We start from the raw sequence: 22,451 nt of genomic DNA on the forward strand, positions 1-22,451 counted from the left end.
GGGTGTAGTATTCTCTCACTGTGCCTCTGTGTTTCTCCAAGGCAGTAATCTAGTGCCCATTTGAAGAGTTGCATTTGGGCTGGCAGTCATTACGTCACATCCCTGGCTCCTTTGGCCTCAGAGTCCCAGGAGAAGTGGCCTTTTGCAAGGTTTCTGTTTCTCAGCGAGGTGCATTGATGGATATAGAGGGCAGTTTTGCTAACACAGAACAAAAGCTAAGCATGCCAAGTCATTACACAGAAGCTTCATTCAACACAACACTGAGGTCAGTTCTGTTTTATTAAATTTACATTCAGTCACCTCCTCCAAATCACCCATCAGTTGAGGCTCCAATAAATACTGGTACAAGTTTAGGTTTGCAACAGCATTAGAAAAACAATATTGCTGATTTGGTTGTCAACAGAGAGAGAGAGAGAGAGAGAGAGAACTAAAGTATCTACAATTGGCTACAACTTTTCGGAATCATCATTGCTTTGGATAAATGTGTAATATTTGGTGAGGTACAAACACAATGATGGACTAGTGTGAAGTTTTTAACAATTGAATGAAGAACAGTAGTTGGGAATTGAATGGATAACAAGAGCAAAATGCTCATTTATCAATAACATACGCCATGTTTTTGGAAAAATAAACATTCTGTGGTTAATTTTGATCAGAGACCAACTCCTCAATCTTCACCAAGTCGCCTATTATAATACTGCACAGGAAACGTACACCGAAATGCAACCACTGTAAGAGTAAATAGAAAGATGATGATGCTCATCATAAACAAAGAATTCCACAGATGCTGGAAATCCGAAGTAAAGCAAAGGAAGAACTCAGCAGAGCAGGCAGCATCCGCGGAGGTGAACAGTCCATGTTTCTGGCAGAGGAGGCTGCAAGCTGCTGAATGTCCTTAACAACTGACATATCGAGACTCCAAATACTGCAACAAATATACTGTAGTTCTTCTACATAAAACATTTTGAAGACTGAACACTCTGATGGGCTGAACCCATACGGTAAGGCTGTCAGGTTTAGTTTCCTGAATCTGATTCTCAGAGCATGCTGTCACAGCAGGGATATACTGCAATTGCTCTTCCATTAGCAAGCCCCAGAATTTCACAGACAGGTTACTAATGCAAGTCACTGGTATAAAGTTAAAATTTTGATTACTTTTTTAAAAAAAGCACTGACGTTGAATCTTGAATAGAGTAACGGACAGGAGTGGTTGTGAGGAGTGCAGGTCTGGGAAGATCGAGAGGATCAGATGTGGACTACTAACAGTAGGTGTGATCGTCACAAAAGCTGGAGAATGCCATCTTTTGTTAATGTTAAGAGGATTTGTATCTGAACTAGGATTGTACTTTGGAACTTCACACAAAAGTAACAGGATGTGGAGCCAAGACTGGTGGATGGCAATAAGGCAGGGATTTGACAGGATGGTGGGGAGTGTGCAGAACAGTTAACCTCTGTGGTTCCCAATTCCACTTTGAATTTTCTGGCTGGACTTGGCTCTGGGACAGGCCGTCTCAGGAAAGTCCCTCATGTTCAGCTCATCACTGAGTGGCTCTGTTGGGCATCTGTCTTTGGTGCACACGGGTATGGATTATTTGGCTGTCTCTGCTTTCGTCTGTAACTAACGAAAACCCAGTGATTTCTCCCGTCTGAAGGAAAAACCGGAGTGTAAGGAGAGTGATATTTTAAGTCCCCGGACAAGGCTCTTAAATGAAATAAACAAACAAACATAATGAAAGTAAAAGAAATGGAAATAGTAAAGGCACAAGGCACACTGTGCCCAAATGGTTCACACTATTTCAATTAAATATTCCTATTATAACCATTCTAGGAGCTACAGAACATTTTGTGTGGTAAATTTTAAGCTAATTGTAAGGATACAGGGGACACAAATCCCTTATCTATACGTGCTCAGCCTTTGACATTTTGGCTCATGTGTAAAGTGCTCCGATTCTGAAATTCAGTTCACCGACCTTGACTTTGGAAACAGAGCACATCACACACACACATTACAAAGGTTAAATTTGTACCCTACAGTAGCTAACACATTAAAAATGCCTCCTCTACCAGCTGCCAGACCCAGAGCTGAGCGGGAAGCTAATCTGTGTGAAGCTTTCGTTCACAAGTCTACTGCTGATGAAGAAAAGAGATCAGTTTAACATTCTCAGCCAGTTTCATACGAAATTATGAATGCAGCCTGGCGTAGAAATCACTGCTTCATAATGTGCCAGAAATAACACCAGTTACAGAAAATATCCAAAAGTGACCTCAGCAAACTGATTTGGGGAGGGAAATAATGACTGATGGTATTTTCTGTTGTTAATACTTCTTGACAGAAGTTTAAAACTTATCAATACCTGTGATACATCTGAACTCATCTCTCTTCTGGCTCGATGTAGGACCTTGGAATGCAAAGCAATGACATGTGGGATTGGATTGTGGCTCATTATGGTGGGTTCATCTTAACATCACATGGTGGTTAAACCCCCGTTCTCCTCTTCAGACAGTATTTCACAGCCCGGTGTTGGTGACACTATTTTATTGGATATCCAGTGACCCCAAAATACTGACAGTGACAGCAAACAATGCAGAAATGGATCCCAACAGCTTCTCAGATGAAAAAATCTTGGACTGCCAGCCACCTGTCATATTAACCAATGATGCTTCTTTCTTTGTAACATTTGTCCATGGTTGGTTGAAAGTTAAATGGGGGGAGGATAAAGGCTTTGCTAGGGAGCAAGGGGAGAGGAGGGGTATTTTTTAGTCTTCTGATCACTTCAATGCATCAAGGGCGGTCACAACTTGAGTGAAGACTTCATCCACTGTGCCCTCTGCGTTTATCTAATGTGTCGGAGAAAGAAAAGCAATCAGTAATTGAGGAAATAGAGAAATCCTTTTTTAAATGCACTTCAATACAATTCCGTGCTACTACCAAAATCCGTCCACCTCCCTGGCCCCTGGCCTCTCCTGAAGTACCCGTAGACTCGATAGGCGGCACTCTGTAATACTGGACTCAGCCTTTCCTGATACGTGAGTGCTAGCTTATGACTGTGAGATCTCTGAATTACTCCAAAACTCTCATACAAAACACAAACACATACTGTCTGCCTGGAAAATTACCGGTACAAAGTCGCTTTTGCTTTCCAGAGACTGATGGGAGAATTGTTAATGGTACATTGCCTCATGTCTCATTAGGGTCAAGGTCTGCCAGGGCAGCTGAGAAATGGCTTCACCAGTTTATTGCCTTTATAAGAATGGCTATCAACTCTTTTGGGGTGGCAGTTGCAATTCCTTTTGGAAATATGACCCAAGTGTCCCTGGCATGGCTGTCTACTATCAGCCTGAAACCATTAAGGAGTTGGTGTCACTAAGGGACTTCAGAGAATTATGATTATGATGTCAACAGCATACAGTCTATCTGTATAGAAACATCATGACATCTTTCCACTGCAATTGACTTCATTTTTTTCTGTTCTTTCTTATAAAAGTTGAGCATAACTTACATTTTGCTTGTGAATGCTGCTTATCTGAAGCTAAGTGCTGATGTAAGATTAGCTTTACTGGTCACTTACACATCGAGGCACATAGAGAGAGATGTGCGGTTTGCACCAAATCAAATCAGCGAGGATTGTGCTGGCTGGCCTGCAAATATTGCATGCTTCCGGCACGAACGTGGCACGCCCACGTTGGTCTTTGGAACGTGGGAGGAAACCAGAGCACCCGGAGGAAACACGCAGACACAGGGAGAATGTAAAAGCTCCTTACAGGCAGCAGCAGGGATCAAACCTCGATCTTACTGCTGGTGCTGTAAAGTAGTGACGCTATCGGAATTCAGTTTTTCATAGTGTCTCTGCGTATATGTGACAATAAACTGGACTTACACCTGCATTTTACCCCCTCTGGCCCCACGCAGCAGTAGGTCTCTATCTGCACCCAGTCTTGCACCAATCCAGCTCTGTACAGGACGGTCTCCTCCCTCCCAGTCAAACAAGGTCTGTGTACCAAGCTGACATCCAAGGGCAGGCAGCAGCCAATCACACTGGTGCCACTGCTCCGCCTACCCTGCTAGACCGTCAGGGGTGGTTGCACCTCCATCCTCTCAGAACAACACAAAAACTACACTGAACCATCCTGATGGCAGGAAAGGTCTTTCGCTGCAATCTACCCTCCCTGCAGGACTTGTCTGTGTCCAGGACAAAGAAGCGGGCAGGAAAAATCATTGCGGACACCACAACCCACCTAGCAAACTAAAACCATGCCACCTAAAAAAATTCTTTGCTCAGGCAGCTAATCTGATCAACCATTATAGTTAGCTATTACCTCTATTACTTCAGCCACTGCACTGTAAGTACATTAAACCATAATACTTTTTTACATTGTAAACTCCGATGTTATTTACGTAGTTCTGCACATTTTATTCCATCACCACACACTTCACTGTATTTTATATAATTCTTTAATCTTTATAATTGTTGAATGTTGCTTTTTGTTGCGTGCCACTCCATGCTAAACCCATACATGTGGTGAATAAAGTTGCTCTTTGATCCTCAATATGAAGGACTATGGTGTTGACCGAGGATTTATAAACACTCACTGGGCCACTATATGTCTTACTAACTTAACTACTTTGCTTAGGGTTGGAGGGATCGTGATGTCCCCTGGGCAGGTTTGTGATCCATTATGTGCTTTCTCCCCATCTCACTCCCTTCCCCCCCACAGCCCCCCAGGGTTCATGGGGTCAGTGAGAGATCATCCAATGAAAATGACAAAAGCAAGCCAAATGGGCATCAACTCTCAAACAAGAGAAAATCTGCAGATGCTGGAAATCCGAGCAACACACACAAAATGCTGGAGGAGCTCAGCAGGCCAGGCAGAATTCATGGAAAAGAGTAAACAGTCGACGATTTGGGCAGAAACCCTCTGGAGTCCTGCCAAAGGGTTTCGGCCCAAGACGTCAACTCCTGATCTTTTCCATAGGTGCTGCTTGGCCTGCTGAGTTCTTCCAGCATTTAGTGTGTGTGTTGCTGGGCGTTAACCCTGCTACTTCAGGGATTATCCAACTCCTGCCACCCTCCAGTATCTCCATCACTGGGACCATTCCTCTAGCGTGATGGAAGTGACACCAGGTCCTGCTCTTTCTAAAGGAAGGGCCTCTACAACAGCAGAGGAAACTGGATTGAGCAGATTTCCCTTTAAGGGTTATTGAATTCTCATTTAAACTCATATTTGGGTAACTCAACCCAGTCTCCAGATGCCCAGAGGTTACTCTTGACTTGGCCACTATCTTACACAGTTTACTGACTTGCTGAGCCATCTTGTATTGAACTGCATGGAGCTGAGGAAGTCTGCCCTCAGTGGGTTCTGCTCTAGTTTAGAGGCAGCATGGCTCACCTTCCTGATGATGTTCCTGCTTTGATAGTAGTTGATGACAGGTTCTGTTGCTTTGTAATATGTCTCCAGACGCTTTGTGATGGTTTCCTCGTTGTCATCAGAGCGCCCACTGGTTTTGCCCCGCTCCAGGAGGCGTTTGATCATCGTCTCCTTCCCCGCATCAATATACAGGAGCAAGGTAGGTGGTCCGATCTGCAGAGAGGGGAAGGCAAAGAAGCAACCAGTCAGATGGAGTGCTGTCATCAAAGTGCAAACTCTCCCTCTCTCCTTGTGTTCCACAGAGGCAGATACATAAGATGGGCACATGGATGGTGGAAAAATGGAGGGCTATGTAGGAGGGAAGGGTTAGCTAGATCTTAGAGTAGATTAAGATGTCGGCACAACATCCTGGGCTGAAGGGCCTGTACTGAGCTGTAATGCTCTATGTATGTGTCGCTTGAAATCTACAGAATTTATTTTATATATCAAAATAAACTTTATTCAAGGTCAAAAATCATTTACAAGAATAAACCACACAATGCCTTTTCATTCTTACATAGTTAATGCTTTAAGTAGTGTTCTGTTACATTCTTCAAAACCAATAGACTGTTGCCACTCACATGGCCTCCTGGGGTGATGCTATGTTAACTGAAGGGCTTCCTCACCCAACTCAGCCCCTCCCTGTCAAACTTCAAAAGTTCAAAGTACATTTATTGTCAAAGTATGTATACATTGTACAACCTTGAGATTCGTCTCCTTACAGGCCGCTACGAAACAAAGAAATTCAAAAAAGAAACCCATAAAAAAAGATTGTCAACCATCCAATGTGCTGAGGTAAAAAAATGTCATGCAAACCATAAACACTGACTTCAACTGAGTTGACTTTATTACTTAGATTGTTCATATACACGAGGAGTAAACATCTTTAGGTTACGTCTCCATCTAAATGTGCAACGGGCAATTTATGGTAATTTGTAATAAATCGTACGTACAACACGACAGTCAGTATAACATAGAAATACAGTTGTGTCAGCATGAATTAATCAGTCTGATGGCCTGGTGGAAGAAGCTGTCCTGGAGCCTGTTGGTCCTGGCTTTTATGCTGCGGTACTGCTTCCCGGATGGTAGCAGCTGGAATAGATTGTGGTTGGGATGACTTGGGTCCCCAATGATCCTTCAGGCCCTTTTTACACACATGTCCTTGTAAACGTCCTGAATAGTGGGAGGTTCACATCTAAGATGACTGGGCTGTCCGCACCACTCTCTGCAGGGTCCTGCAATTGAGGGAAGTACAGTTCCCATACCAGGCAGTGATGCAGCCAGTCAGGATGCTCTCAATTGTGCCCCTGTAGAAAGTTGTTAGGATTTGGGGGCCCATACCAAACTTACTCAACCGTCTGAGGTGAAAGAGGTGCTGTTGTGCTTTTTTCACCACACAGCTGGTGTGTACAGACCATGTGAGATCCTCGGTGATGCCTATGCCGAGGAAGTTAAAACTGTTCACCCTCTCAACCCCAGATCAAATGATGTCTATAGAGGGTTAGCCTGTCTCCATTCCTCCTGTCCACAACCAGCTCCTTTGTGTTTGTGACATTGAGGGAGAGGTTGTTTTGAATTACACAGAAAGTGTTTTAAACTGAAGTCCACAGAACCTCAGCTAAGTGTAGAGCTGAGTAAACGTCACGGAGCAGTGAGTTAAACTGACCTCGGGCCCCAACACCCTGACCTTTCCAATCAGTCCCAGTGCCTAAATCATCTTTGAAACATGGGGTTCAGGCACCTTGAGATGCCCTGGGGCCTGGACCTCACTTCGGCCTGTAGCCTACCCCTCCGAGTCGGCCCGGCGCTAAAATCATTGTCCAAACATGGGGCTTGGTCACCTTGGTGTGAAACGCTCTCTATACTGTGGTGCTTCCCCGTTGTGGTGGCTGCACTGAGCTTCTCTCTACAGGTACTCCTGAAGGCTGGGAACTTACCGAACCCATCTGAGGGGTAAATTGGCTCCACCTTCCTATGGCTCATAAGGGCTTGTCTGGTTTATTTAATTTGTGATTTTGACATCCTTTAGGGTACAAGGGTAGAAGCATTCCCACGTTCAATACCTGCCTCAGGACCATTTTCACAACACCCACAGCACATACTGTGTAAAGAGTGAAGCTAGTTTTGCACTGGCCCATCAAGCAGACCCTGGACAGGTTCAAATCCCTTTGCACTAACCAGCTCAGATACTGCACCACATGGCCATCGTCTTTATCTGCGTCCCTACGACTGGCCTCAACACTCACCTCGTTCCTCATTGCGCCAGTGCCTACAGAGTGAACCCTTTCCCTTTCAGCCAGCCTCCCCATCGTCTCCCCCTCCCTTCCAAAGTGAACCAGCTACTTAAACATGGAGGTTCCTGCAGACAACTCGCCCTCATCTCATGAGTTCTGATGCAGGTTGTGCTCCGAAATGCTGACAATTCTCTTCCCCTCCACAGGTGCTGCTCAGCCCGCTGAGTTCCTCCAGCAGCTTTTGTTTGTTTAGAGTAGGGGTTCCCAACCTGGGACTCACTGGCCCCTTGCTTAATGGTATTGGTCCATGGCATTAAAAAAAAAGGCTGGGAACCCCCCATTTAGAGATACAGCCGGCCCTCCTTATCCGCGGATTCCGCATCCTCGAATTCAACCAACCGCGAATCGCGAAAACCCGGAAGTGCTCTTCCAGTACTTTTGTTCGAGCATGTACAGACTCTTTTTTGTCATTATTCCCTAAACAATGCAGTATAACAACCATTTTACACAGCATTTACATTGTATTAGGTATTATAAGTGATCTAGTGATGATTTAAAGTACACGGGAGGATATGCGTGGGTTATTGTGCGTTGGGATAAAAAAAAATCGAAAGTTCTCTTACTAAGTAAGTCGGAACAGGTACATCCGGTATTATTTAGCGTCAGTTAGTCAAACGTTTGCCTTAGTGTATAGTATATATTTTACCTTTCTTTGCATATAAAGCACTTAAGAATGTATGCTTCAGCGCCAGGCTTGGGAACGGAAGTTCTCAGGACTTGGGACAGATCGTCCCCGAGCGCGCTCTCCATCGTGCCGGGTTGATGTGGAGGATCAAAAACCCAAAGCCCCAAAACCCAATAATTAAACCACTGCGTTGCTTAGTAAAATAATTGTAGCTTTGATCGGGGCAGAGCCTTTCTCACTTTATCCTTTAAAATTGTTCTGATCATTGACTGACGTAGCCTAACGCTTTTCCAATGACCGATGGCGTTTCACCTCTTTCCGATCGCTTTATTATTTCCACTTTATTTTCAATCGTGATCGTGATTATTTTCGTGAACAGAAACACTGCGGATTCAGAGCTCCGCCGCCGGGTCCTAATGTCCACAGCACTGAGACAGGTTAAGTAAGGTCTGGGGTTCCACTGAGTCCTAAGGTCCACCAGATTGAGACAGGTTGAATAAGGGACTTGAGCATCTGCAAATTTTGGTATCTGCGAGGGGTCCCGGAACCAATAAGGAGGACTGTACAGTGTGGTAACAGGCCCTTCCAGCCAATGAGCCTGCACCGTCCAGTGACACCCATCTGACCAATTAACCTACTAACCCATACGTCCATGGAATGTGGGAGAAAACCAGAGCACCCGGCGGAAACCCACTTGGGTTTATGCTCCAGGTTCCAGCATCTACAGTCACTTGTTTCTCGTCCTCATTTGAGCTCCACCTGCACCTCTTTGCCACTAGAGGGAGATAATGGAGCAAACCAGGAACATGAACCCTGCTTGAACGTACTTGGCCCTCCCTAATTCGGCTAAGGTTACCAAGTACATCAACTTCTCCTTATTATGGAACTAAGTAGAAACCATGGACGTGGCAGCTAAATGCACAGGAAGGTACTATCAACCAGCAACCAATAAAATACAGCATCAGCACTACTTTAACCTTGAGGGAAAGAGTTTTGACCCTGCAACTATTAAGGCACAACGTATCATATTCTAGCAGTGCAAGTGAAATAATTATCGCAGCTGGATTTAAGAGTCATTAGTAACTTTTGAAACTACTCTATTATCCTGTGTTTAAGCTGCTTTTGCATGCCACATATTGAAAATAAGTAGCTTGGAATTCACTTTTCTCTCTTGTCAAAAGCCTATTGAGACTAATCTCATTTTCCTGGATCTCTTCACTCAGTACATCAGAGGAAAACTGGAACATAATTTTATATTTAAAAAAAGCCACAAAATTACTGAGCAGCATTGAGTGCTCCTGTACCAAGGGCTGCATTATACCGCAGTCACTTAATAACAAGGAAGAAGGGCCTGACCATTGAGTTGTAGCACTGAAAAAGGCCATTCAACTCACTGACTCTGTCTGGCTTCCAGCAGAGCAATCCCATCAGCCCCATCTTCCCCACTGTTTACCAACACCCTGAAAATTATTCTCCCTTGCCTGCTTATACAAGTCCTCTTGAAAGGGACTTTGTGAATTCCAAATCCTCACATCGGTACGCTACCACCCCAAATTTTAAATAAGGACCTTAGAAATGAAATAAAGTTGGCCAATTGGCCCTGCCAATCTGAGATCATGACTATCTTTTATCTTAGTGGCAACTCCTTGTTCTCCAATTCACCTAACATCCAAAAATCCATCAACATTTTGTATATATTCAGTACAGAGTTCAAGATCAATTTACTATCAAAGTACATACTATTTATCACCATATACTACCCTGAGATTCTTTGATTTCAGGCATTCAGAGTAGAACAAAGAAACACAGTAGAATCAATGAAAATCCACACACAAAGACTGACAAGCAATCGATGTGCAAAAGACGACCAACTGTGTAAATAATAAATGAATAAATAGATTTTAAATAAACAAATACAGAGAAAATGGATTTTAGAATCTTTGAAAGTGAGTTCTTAAGTTGTGTTCAGTGATCAGTTCAGTGCTGAAGCGAGTGAAGTTATCCACGCTGGTTCACAAGCCTGATGGTTAAATGGTCATAAATGTTCCTCAAACTGGTAGTGTGGGACCTGAGGCTTCCTTCTCGATGGCAGTAGCATAAAGAGAAGGCAACTCAGTCTCTGAGCTTCCACAGACCCGATCAATGGAGAATTTCTTAAGGCCATGATTTCTAGTTCTGGATAGCGGACAGCTGAATTACTGGAAATATCAACTCTACATCAGTGATGTCGAGTCCCTATGAATTGTGTAAGTCCCTTTGCTTTGACTACCTTGGTATGTTTTCTATACTAGTCATTATGTTGTGCATCTCTATTCAAGTCTCCTCTCAATCCTCCAACAATGTCCTGAAAATGAAAACAGCAGTGGAAGATCCAAAGTTAGCAGATAGATACCATTTGCTTAAAACATCCCAGGAATTCAGAAGAAATATCTTAACCCTGGTACTGACAAAGCAGTGAAAACCACCATCGCAAGGGGCAGCTGAGACACCAATGGAAACATTAGACCCACGGTGCGGGTGAGAGTTAGAGGAGATGCAGATGCTGGAAATCTCTTCCCACGGTTACAGTCTGACCTGCTGGGTATCTGCAGCATTTCCTGATTTTATTACAGAGAATATACCGATAATTCAGAGTCAGAAGAGGCTTAATAAATTCAATTCAATTAAAGAGAATTGAAGATGGCATTGTCTCCGCTGTACATTCAGAGAGCATGGCTAATACTTGTTAAACTTGTACAGACGCACCGCTGAAAGTATCCTGACGGGTTATATCATGGCCTGGTACGGCAATTCCAATGCACTGCGATGTTAGAGGCTTTTGAGAGTAGTGGACACAGCCCTCTCCATCATCTGTAGAAGTTGCTGTCTCAAGGAGGCATTTTCTATCATAAAGGATCCCCCAACTTCCAGACCACCCCTCTTCTCACTCTACTCTCAGGCAGGAGGTACAGAAGCCTGAAGTCCCACAGTACCGGGTTCAGGAACATCAGCTTTCCTACAGCCATCAAGTTCATGAACTGACGTCAACTGTGGTGAAGTGTTTTGAGAGGTTGGTGATAAAGCACATCATCTCGTGCCTGAGAAGCAACTTCGATCCACTTCAATTCGCCTACCGGCACAACAGGTCCAGAGCAGATGTCCTTTCACTGGCTCTTCACTCAACCCTGCAACATCTGGATAGTAATGATGTAACATCAGGATGCTTTTGACCTACTACAGCTTGGCAGTTAATACTGTCATCCCCTCAAAACTAATTAATAAGCTTTAAGACCTTGGCCTCAAAACCTCCTTGTTCAATTGGATCCTCGATTTCCTCACTTGCAGACCCCACTCCAGTCACCTCAGATTGGCAACAAGACCTCCTTCACAATCTCCCAGCACAGGTGCACCACAAGGCTGTGTGCTCAGCTCCCTAGTCTACTCGCTTTACACTTATGACAGCTCCAATGCCATATTTAAGTTTGCTGATGACACCACTATCGTAGGCCAAATCAAAGGTGGAGACGAATCAGCATACAGGAGGGAGATTGAAAATCTGGCTGAGTGGTGCCACAACAACAACATCTTACTCAATGTCAGCAAAACCAAGGAGCTGATTATTAACTTCAGGAGGAAGGAGCCAGTCCTCATTGAGGGATCTGAGGTGGAGAGGGTCCTTGGTGTTATCATTTCAGAGAATTACAATTACAAAGAAAGGACAGCAACACTTCTATTTCCTTAGAAGTCTGTGAAAATTCGGCAAGACGTCTAGAACTTCGACAAACTTCTATAGATGTGTCATGGAGAGTATATCGACTGGTATGGAAACACCAATGCCTTTGAATGGAAAATCTTACAAAAAGTAGTGGATACAGCCCACCCCAATACAGGTAAAGTTCTCCCCACCATTGAGCATATCTACATGAAATGCTAGCACAGGAAAGCAGCATTCATAGTCAAGGAGCTCAGCACCCAGGCCAGGCTCTCTTCTCACTGCTACATTTGATCTTAGCCAAAAGGCCGAGAAGCGATCTCTCTTCTCACTGCTGCCATCAGGAAGAAGGCACAGAGGAGCTGTAGGACTTGCCCCACCAGGGTCAGGGACAGTTATTACCCCTCAACCATCAGGCTCTTGAACCAGTGGGATAACTTCACCCAACTCCACTTGCCCCAACACTGAACTGTTCCCACAACCTACGCACTTACTTTCAAAGACTCTTCATCTCATGTTCTCAATAATTATTGCTTATTTATTTATTTTTTTCTTTTCTATTTGCACAGATTGTTCTCTTTTGCACATTGCTTGTTTGTCCGCCCTGTTGGGTGGGGTCTTTCATTGATTCTATTATGGTTCCTGGATTTACTGAGCATGCCCGCAAAAAAAAGTATCTCATTATGTACTTTGATAATAAATTTACTTTGAGCTTTGAACAACCCTAACCCTACCTCAGCAATGGAACATTACAGACCACCTCTTGCACTACTCCGGACATGTCTCTGACTGTGCAAACAAAAGGGCACTGTCTGTCTGTCTCTCACTGCCTGTATAATTGATGAGTACGTTATATTCTGTGTGATGTTCACACCTACATGCCTGTGATGTTGCTGCAAGTAAGTTTTAATTGTACCTTCCTACTCCAGCATACTGGAGCACACGACAATAAACGCTGTCTGGCTTAAATTGAGTTGGATTCCACAGGATCCCTCTAGAGGCAGAGTACAGACAACTCCCCTCTGGAGTTGTATATATCGCCAGCTTTTTGGGCTAAAGTTAAGCACGGAGAAGGAGTCCCAGTGAAAGATTGTAGAAAACACTACTGATAGATGTTTATTTATTCACTTAGAGATACGGTGCGGAGCAACCAACGGACAACACCCACCCATCAATCTACCTATTGAACACTAGCCTAATCATGGGACAATTTACAATGACCAATTAACCTACTAACCGGAACAACTTTGGACTCAGACATCCTGGGCTGTAATGGTGTTACTCTAACTGCTAGGTTATCATCAGAGGCACCCCCGTGGCATCGAAACTAATAAAACCCTTCAGAGATATACAAATGATTCCTAAATTCCTACTCCAGACACAGGGCACTTCTCTTAAATATTCTCCAAATATTTTCTCGCAGCCATTCACAGTAAAACAAAGGAGTACTTTGGTCCTATTGTATTTCTTTGTTTTGCTGTGAATGCCTGCCAGAAAAATTCAGGGTGGTAAATGGTGACATATATGTACTTTAATATTAAATTGACTTTGAACTATCATTCCTTCTCAAGACTCCAGGTCTCCCTTCACTACCCAATCCTACTCAGAGTCTAACGGACAGAAGGAAACAGAAAATACTGAAGATGTCCTGCTTGAAGGCCTGAACTGTTAATTCTTGTTTCACTTTCCACAGCAGCGGTTTTGGTTTCCACTGACGGCGGAAACTGTAAAGGATCCCCCTTAACTTTAGTCCAGAGGTGAAGGGAATCGCTAAGGGAGGCAACATACAGAGAATGAGAAGGGAGTTGCCTACCAATCCGCTGCTGGAGAAATCCTGTGGAATTCAAGTTAATTCACACAGAGTTTATTGTTGTGTGAATTAGTAATACGAGGTACAGGTACATCGACAAAACTTGCTTGCAGACATACACACCTATTTATAGCTAGGGTGCCTAAGACTTTTGCACATTACTGCCGTAATTTTATATATTGCACTGTACGGTGTCGCAAAACAACAAACAAATTTCACGCCATATGTGAGTGGGAAAAGAGGCAGAGGTGAGGGGAAGGAGCAGGAAGCACCAGAGAATCATCTTGTAATGATCAATAAACTAATTGATTGGAATCAAATAGCCTCGTCTGGTGGCTCAGGGCTGGGTGTGACTGCACCTGTGCTACTCCCTGTCCCTGGCACTCCCTGTTCAACATGGCGCTCCACCCTCACCATCTCCAACATCCTGTTTCCTTTGGTGGAGGCTCTGTCAATGACTCAATTCATCGACAGAACAATCCAAATGAATCCTACTGCTCTGCTTTCTCGTTGCAACCTGAACCTTCCTTGACATATTCTACACCCGGTGCGATGCTGAATGCATGATCTGTATTGTGACATTTTCACAGCAACGGGTACTGACCAGGAGACGGGACTGATCTTGAGTTAGTAACAAAGGACCTTCGGATTCCACCTGAGAAGCCAGTAGTTTTGCATCTCATTTAAGACATCACCTATGAGAGTGCAGAAATCCACCTGTACAGTTCCCTCAGGAGTGTCAACCTGGATTTTATAATTAAATCTGCAGAGAGGGACTTAAAACACACACAACCTTATTGGACGGAGATTGTAAAACTGGCTGACTGGTGCCACAACAACCTCTCAATGTCAACAAAAGCAAAGAGCTGATCAGTGACTACAGGAAGAGGAAACCAGAGGTCCATGAGCTAGTCCTCTTCAGCGGATTGGAGGTGGAGAGGGTCAGAAAGTTTAAATTCCTTGGCTTCCTTATTTCAATGAGGAAGAGTCTTGGGTCTAGTAAGTTCAAAGAAGGCATGACAACCCCTCTACTTTCTTAGAAGCTTGGAAGTTACCACTTTCAAGTTCCTACCACTCATATTCTCAATATTATTTATTTGTTTGTTTATTTTATATTTGCACAGTTTGTATTCTTTTGCACATTCGTTGTTTGTCCACCTTTGTACGTATGAAAATTGATTCTATTTTGTTACTGTGAATACCCACAAGAAAATGAATCTCTGGGTAGTATATGGTGACATATATGCACTTTGATAATAACTTTACTTTGAACTTTCACTCTCCTAGGAGGTTCTCTTAGCCACAACCATACACATAGTGGTTAATGTACTGTTATTACTGCACCGCCAAACCAGGTTCAATTCTGTCGCTGTCTGTAAGGAGTTTGTACGTTCTCCCCTTGACCACGTGGGTTCCCTCTGCATGCTCTAGTTTCCTCACACATTCCAAAGACACACAGTTTAGCAGGTTAATTGGTCTCGCGGGTGTATTGGGTATTGTTACTGTGCTGTGTCTCTAAATAAACAAATGCATCTACATCAGCCCCAGCCAGAGTTTGGGTGAAAGCTCTCATTCTGAACTGCACCCAAACGACACAAGTGCTCGAAACCTCTCACACCCACTACTGGAGGCGCTATCAAATAAACAGCATTCACCAGAGAAAATCGATGCTGGCCCACTCCCTGGCTGTTTATTTGAGAATCAGGGCGTGAATGCATTATGTTCCTAATCTGTCCTCTGGCAGTTTTGAAGCTCAATAATAAAGGCAGAAAATTGCTTAAGCACATTACCAAACGTCATGTTTATGTTTCAATCTTTAGTCAATATTCTTTACTACGCTAAAAGTTGTGATTTTTACTTCCTTATATTTTCAGTCTGTGGGAGTTCATCAGTGCGATGGGCAGATAGCCAGCTTGATATCATATTTGCTAGATGCCAGGAATCCCTTGAACTGATACCCGATCATAATCTATGCTGGAAAAGCATTAAACATAGAACATAGAGTGGAACAGCACAGAAAAAAGCCACTCGGCCTGTGATGCCTGAGCTCACCATGAAGTCAATATTAACAGAGAGCAAATTCAGAAATCTGAAGTGCAAAGGGACTTGGGAGTCCCTGTGCAGGATTCCCTAAAGCAGGGCTTCCCAACCTGGGGTCCATGGACCCCTTGCTTAATGGTATTGGCCCATGGCATAAAAAAAGTCATGAACCCCTGCCCTGAAGGTTAACTTGCTGGTTGAGTCGGTGGTAAGGAAGGCAAATATAATGTTGGCACTCATTTCAAGAGGACTAGAATACAAATGCAAGGATGAAATGCTGAGACTTTATAAGGCACTGGCAATCAGAAGTGAACACAAAAGTGGGATCTCTGCGGACAACTTTGTTCAAGTTAGGTGGCAAGTCCTGTTACTGTGCTGCTGAACTTGCAATCCAGGATATCATCAAAGTCTTAAAATGGAAACCGACAACTGGACAAACCATTGATGACTAAGTGCTTACAGATAACAGCCAAGTACAGTGTGAATGCATCACTCCATCACTGAAATGTTCACACAACCTAATGACTCACTTGCAAGGACTCTTCATCTCATGTTCTCAATATTTATTGCTTATTTACTATTATTATTTCTTTATTTTTGTATTTGCACAATTTGTAGCTTTTGAACACTGGATGAATGCCCGTGTTGGTGAGGATTTATAATTGATTCTACTGTGGCAGTTTTCTACCATGGATTCATTGAGTATGCCCACAAGAAAATGAATCTCAGGGTTGTATACAGTGACAGATATGTACTTTGATAATAAATTTAGTTTGAACTTTGCCCTCTGAGAGGTTGGCACAACCAGAATGGGCCCCTTCCTGTGATCTCATAGACCAGATCTATCAATATTAAAGAATAAAGGAAGGTTAACATTTTATCTCTGTCCATTCCTAAGCTCAACCCAACACAATTTCCTCCCTCTTTTTACCCAAACCTATCTTGTAATTTCAGGTTCACACTAATGAAAGAAATAAACCAATGGGAAGTTCCTGATGAAGGCTCTCGATCTCAATCGTTGGCTCTTCATTTCACTCCATAGATGCAACCTGAGTTCCTCCAGCATTTTGTGTGTGCTTATTTTGGATTTCCAGCATCTGTAGAGTCTCCTGTGTTCCTGAGGGTCTCTACATCGTTCTGTGGCTACTCAAGCAGTTTACTGGGAGTGGACTGACTACAGGGAACTGTTGAACTTCATTTGCAGTTTTGTATCCTGACCTGCACACTATGATTGCAGAGTGAGAGCAAGGTTTGGGCAGCTTCATGGAGGGTTTGCAGTGATGGGACTTCAATCCCTATTGTTTCCACATCTGGCAGTGTTGCCTTAATCGTTAATTTTTGTTACACTCCAACGGAAATCAAAATCAGAAGAGATGCACAATGACCCTTTTATAATTGAATCTTGTTAAAGTAAATCTATTACCAAAGTATGTATATGTCACCATATCGTACCTTGAGATTCATTGTCTTGCAGGCATTCACAGGAAGGTAATTACAATAGAATTTGTGAAAAAAACTACACATATATAACGACTGACAAACAACCAACGTGCAAAAGGAGATTAATTGTGCAAATAAAACAAAATAAGTAATACGGAGAAAATGAATTGTAGAGCAAGTTTATTTGTAGAGCACTTTTCCAACAAGGCAGTTCAAAGTGCTTTACATAGAACAAGATATAAAAATCAAACATCAAATTTCAGACAATATATAAGAGAATCAAAATCATACACAAATAGATATGATAAATAGAAATTCCAGTGCTGGAGATTCTAACTAAAAGCTACAGCAAAAAGAAAACTCTAAAGCTTCGATTTAAAAGAGCTTAAAGTTGGGGCAGACTTCAAATCCTCTGGAAGGTTATTCCAGATATGTGGAGCAGGGTAACTAAAAGCTGCCTCCCCATGTTTGGTTTTGACCCTGGGGACGGTACACAGACCCGCCCCAGACGACCTGCGAGCTCGGGAAAGTTCATAATGCAGCAGGAGATTGGAGATGTACTTTGGCCCTAAACCATTCAGTACTTTATAACCAGTAGTAATACTTTAAAGTCGATCCACTGATGGACAGGAAGCCGGTGTAATGATCTGAGAACTAGAGTGATACATTCTACAATCTCGGTCTTAGTGACTCAGCAGCCGTGTTCTGATGGAGTTGCAGCTGTCTGAGGGACTTTTCATAGAGACCTGTGAAAACACCATTGTAGCCTACTAAAAATAAATGCATGGATGAGTTCTTCTAGATCTTGCTGAGCCTATAACCCTCACTATATTTGTAAGTAGGCTGACTTTGTAATCGTCTGAATGTGACAGTTAAAATTTAAGTTGGAGTCCATCACAACACCAAGATTTCTGGTTTGGCTTGTTGTCTGTAATGACAGGGATTCTAAATGAGCACTGACTTTTAATCATTCTTTTTAGCACCAAAAACAATTAATTCAGTTTTCTCTTTGTTTAACTGGAAGAAATTTTGGCTCATCAATTAGTGATTTGCTCAATACAGTTTCTTTTTAAGTGATTTTATGCAACCATAGTCACTTGATGACACTGTTAAATAAATCAGTATCATTCACATAATTAAGGTAAGATATTTTGTTGCTTACCATGATTTGAGCTAGAGGGAGCATGTATAAGTTAAATAGAAGAGGCCCTAGTATGGACCCTTGAGGCTCTCTGCATGTCATCTTTGTTCAGTCAGATATGCAGGTACCAATCAATACAAAACAGTCCCTGTCCTGTTTTAAACCACTTTAAACCGTTCAAACCACTTTAGGACTGTACCAGAAAGTCCCACCCAGTTTTCCAGTCTGTCCAGTAAAATGCCATGGTCCTTGAAAGTGAGTCCATAGAGTGTGGAATCAGTTCAGAGTTGTGATGAGTGAGTTATCCACACTGATTCAGGAGCCTGGTAGTTACATGATTCCTGAACCTGGTGGTGTGGGACCTACAGTTCCTGTAGCTCCGGGTAATCTCACCCAAAGTCTAAACATGCCAAAATGAACCGGCCACGTAGAATCATCTGCAGATGCTGGAAATCCAGAGCACCACACAGAATGGTGGAAAAACTCAGCAAGATGTCGCCTGACCTGCTGAGTTCATCCCGCATATTGTGTGCATTTCTTTGGCCAAGTAGTGTGCTCTAAAGAAACTGATATCTTTGACAACTGTGCAAAATTAATCTTGGAGAAACAGGAGTAGAGACATTAAGTCACCAACTCAAGCCCCTGTCCATCAGCAAGGTAATTTCAATACACCAACAGATGGAAACACTAATTATTAACAGGGTTAATCATTCCTTGCAACTTTAGTTATTAAGTGCAAAAGAATTCCAAAAGATTCAGGTGGCCCTCCCCAGTGCTTCTAGCAGAAATTTTAGCATAGCTGTGTAAAGATTTTTATCAAGGATTTGTTTTTCTGGGTAGGGAGGGGTGGAAGGAAATGTGACAGAGACATTTAGACAGGCAGCTGAACAAGTCGGGAGAAGTCCTGTGCAAGCAGATAGATTTTGTTTAATTTTGCATAGTGGTTGGCACAGTCACTGTGGGCTGAACTGCCAGTTCCAGGGTTGTACTGCTCTATGAGTCCCGGGTTATACTGAGGAAGCAGGGGTATTCAACCTTTCGCAAAGAGAAGTGGAGAGATCTGTTACAGGTTTGAAGCACTGCAGTGCTATAAATATAGCAAAAAAGATTAAAGACTAGCTTTATTTATCACATGCACATCGAAACATACAGTGAAATACAGTACTTCACTTGTGTAAACGGCCAGCAGTCCAAGAATGTGCTGGGGGCAGCCTGCAAATGTCGCCGTGCTTCTGGTGTCAGCATAGCGTGCCCACAATATTCTCTAACCAGTCCGTCTTTGGACTGTGGGAGGAAGCCCTAGCACCCCACAGGGCCACGGGGAGAACTCATTATGGTGGGAATTGAAATCATGTCACAGGTGCTGTAACCAGGGTTAGTTGATGATTCAAGGAGCAGTGGACAAATTTAGAGGCAGAGACACTATAGTAGATCACAGTAGATCAATACTGTGCAAAGGGAGAGGGTTATTGGCAGAGAAAGATTGAGGGAATGGAACTGATAGGACTACTCTGCTGTTGTTCCTGCATATTGTGTGGCATTTTTGCCATTTTCGTCACATTTGTCTGTTTTTTTTTTCACAGGGCCGTGTTGCTAGCTCAACACTCAACCCAACATGGATGGAAAGTGTGCAAGGGGCCAGCTGGATTCAAACCGGGGACCACTTGCCTCAAAGTCCGTTGCTGATGCCACTACACTACCAGCCAGGTTGGGACTACAAAAGGCTGATTTATACTTGTGGTTATGGGCTATGCTGTAGCCCTGATTTTCACTTCTGCATCGCTCTACGCTGTAGCGAGCATGCGTTGGCGTGCACCAAAACGCTAGTGGGGTTTCTATGCCACTGTGTTGAGTTTCTTCGTGAGAGACATGGACGAGGAAATGCATTACAAACATTTTCGCATGTCGGCAGGTAGATTTGACAATTTGGTTCATCTATTTCGCATCGGTGTACAGACATGGCGGAGAAGAAGCAACGGAAATACGTAGGAGGAAATGCGATGCTACCAAGCGGACCGATCACAGTTGTTGCGGTCTGCGTTGCCGTGACATGCGAGTTACTTTTTTGGGGAGGTGCACGTCACCCTATGGTGTAAGTACGGCGTAGGGTACGTGGTACCTACAGCGTAGATGCGACGCACAAGTATAAATCAGTCTTAAGACACTGAGAAAGAGTGGGGAATGGAACTAATGGGACAACTATAGATACAAGAGATTCTGCAGATACTGGAAACCTTGAGCAACCCACACCAAACGCTGGAGGAACTTGGTAGGTCAGGCAACATCTACGCAGGGAAATGGATAGCCAAGACTCTTCATCACTACAGGGCTGACTGAGAAAATGGTCTCCAGCAGTGCCACAATAATTCTATGATTCTAAGGATAACCAGACACTTGATAATAACCAATAAAACCACTCCCTCACCGTGTATCCCACTCAGGTTTAATAGTGACAGTGTCTGAACCTAAACACTGATTGTAGCCATCACAATCAATCCCGATCCCAGTCACGGAAAAGCCATGAGAATGGAACAAAGAGTCTGGCAGAGGTCAAAGTGGAGAGACCCCTGACCTCATGACTAATTACATCCTGGCAATTCAACCTCCAACTATGTAAAAACAGAGAGAACTACATTTCTATGTTGCCTCCACAGCCTCACAACATCACAAAGTGCTAATATTGAAGTGTGGTCAGTGACAACCAATTTGAGCACTCCAATTTCCCACTACCGGGCAAACTGCTCTAGTTATTTTCAAAATTTGCCAGGCAGCAAATGTGGAAAAGTTAAAGTTTCATGTCCAAGACCCATCATCAAAACTGGGAAAGAAAGGTTAGTCTTCAGTAGCACAGAAGGTGGGCGTATTAGTAGCGAGATAACCTTTACGTCTCGCAATGTACTGCTGGCGTAAAACAACAAAATTTACAACATATCTCAGTGACAATAAACCTACTTCTGATTCTGCACACTGGACACTGGTGTAGTTCCCCTGTTCCCCTTTGAAACAGAGGCATACAACTGTATGGATTTAAAAACGAAACAGATGTAGCAGTGATTTCACCTCAACCCACACTCCCCATTTTCCCCTCAATGCAGACTCCATACCTTCTTCTCGAATTCTTCTCCCTGCTTCACCTCCCGGGGGTAACCGTCAATCAAGAAGCCCTTGGAGACACCTGCTTTGGCAATCATAGCATCCTTCAGCATTTCCAGCACGGTCTCCTGCGGAAAGAGGCCAGGCAGAAAGGGTGTTCAGTGCAAAGCATCAATGGGAAAGGAGACAAAGGCCGGACCAGCAAGCTTGTAAATTGTGAGTGAGTGTTAAAGATGAAAGATTAGCTTCATCTGTCACGTTTACACGGAAACATACAGTCAAATGCATCATTTTACACAGCCTAAGGATTGTGCTGGAGACAGTCTCCAAGTGCCACCATGCCCACAAATCTCCAACCTTAACTGATCGTCTTTAGAATGAGGAAGGAACCCCAAACAGTCACAGAAAAATGTACAAATTCCTTACAGACAGTGGCAGGAATCGAACCCTGATTGGAAATCGCTGGCGCTGTAAGAGAGCTGCCACCCTATGCCACCCTCATGTTACTGTACCTCTCTGCTGCCCAATAACCATCTGTTTCCACTTACATCGTCGTGTAGGAGCAGGTTTAAAGGCAGTATAATAGACAAGGGTATGTGTGACTCAGCAGGGAAGGAGAAATACCCCACTCACCCCAGACATTCTTTCTTCTCTGCTCTCCCATCGGGCAGAAGATACAAACGCTGGAAAGCACGTAGACCAGGCTCAGGGACAGCCTGTATCCCACTGTGATCAGACTCTTGAACAGACCTCGTATGATAAGCTAGACTCTTGGCCTCACAATCTACCTCGTCATGATCTTGTACTTTATCATTTACCTGCACTGCACTCTTTCAGTAGTTTTTACACTTTATTCTGCATTGTTACCGTTCCACCTTGTTCAATGCACTGTGTAATGATCTGAAGTGTGA

At 43.5% G+C, this 22,451-nt stretch overlaps 1 protein-coding gene across 7 annotated transcripts in view; it reads right to left on the bottom strand.

Annotated features, from left to right (window-relative positions):
* Positions 1 to 261: 261 nt before the first annotated feature.
* The window catches only part of LOC140731248 (adenylate kinase isoenzyme 1-like), a 178,154-nt gene continuing 155,964 nt past the window's right edge, over positions 262 to 22,451 (bottom strand). For all 7 annotated transcript variants that reach the window (XM_073052787.1, XM_073052788.1, XM_073052792.1 and 4 more), the window contains 3 exons: positions 21,552 to 21,668; positions 5,389 to 5,580; positions 262 to 2,838 (listed from right to left, as the gene is read on the bottom strand). In XM_073052787.1, coding sequence (XP_072908888.1) covers positions 2,770 to 2,838; positions 5,389 to 5,580; positions 21,552 to 21,668 — 378 coding nt within the window. In that variant the 3' untranslated portion in view covers positions 262 to 2,769. The remainder of the gene's footprint in view (positions 2,839 to 5,388; positions 5,581 to 21,551; positions 21,669 to 22,451) is intronic.

The sequence above is a fragment of the Hemitrygon akajei genome, chromosome 7 (genome assembly GCF_048418815.1).
Source record: "Hemitrygon akajei chromosome 7, sHemAka1.3, whole genome shotgun sequence".
Taxonomy (NCBI): domain Eukaryota; kingdom Metazoa; phylum Chordata; class Chondrichthyes; order Myliobatiformes; family Dasyatidae; genus Hemitrygon; species Hemitrygon akajei.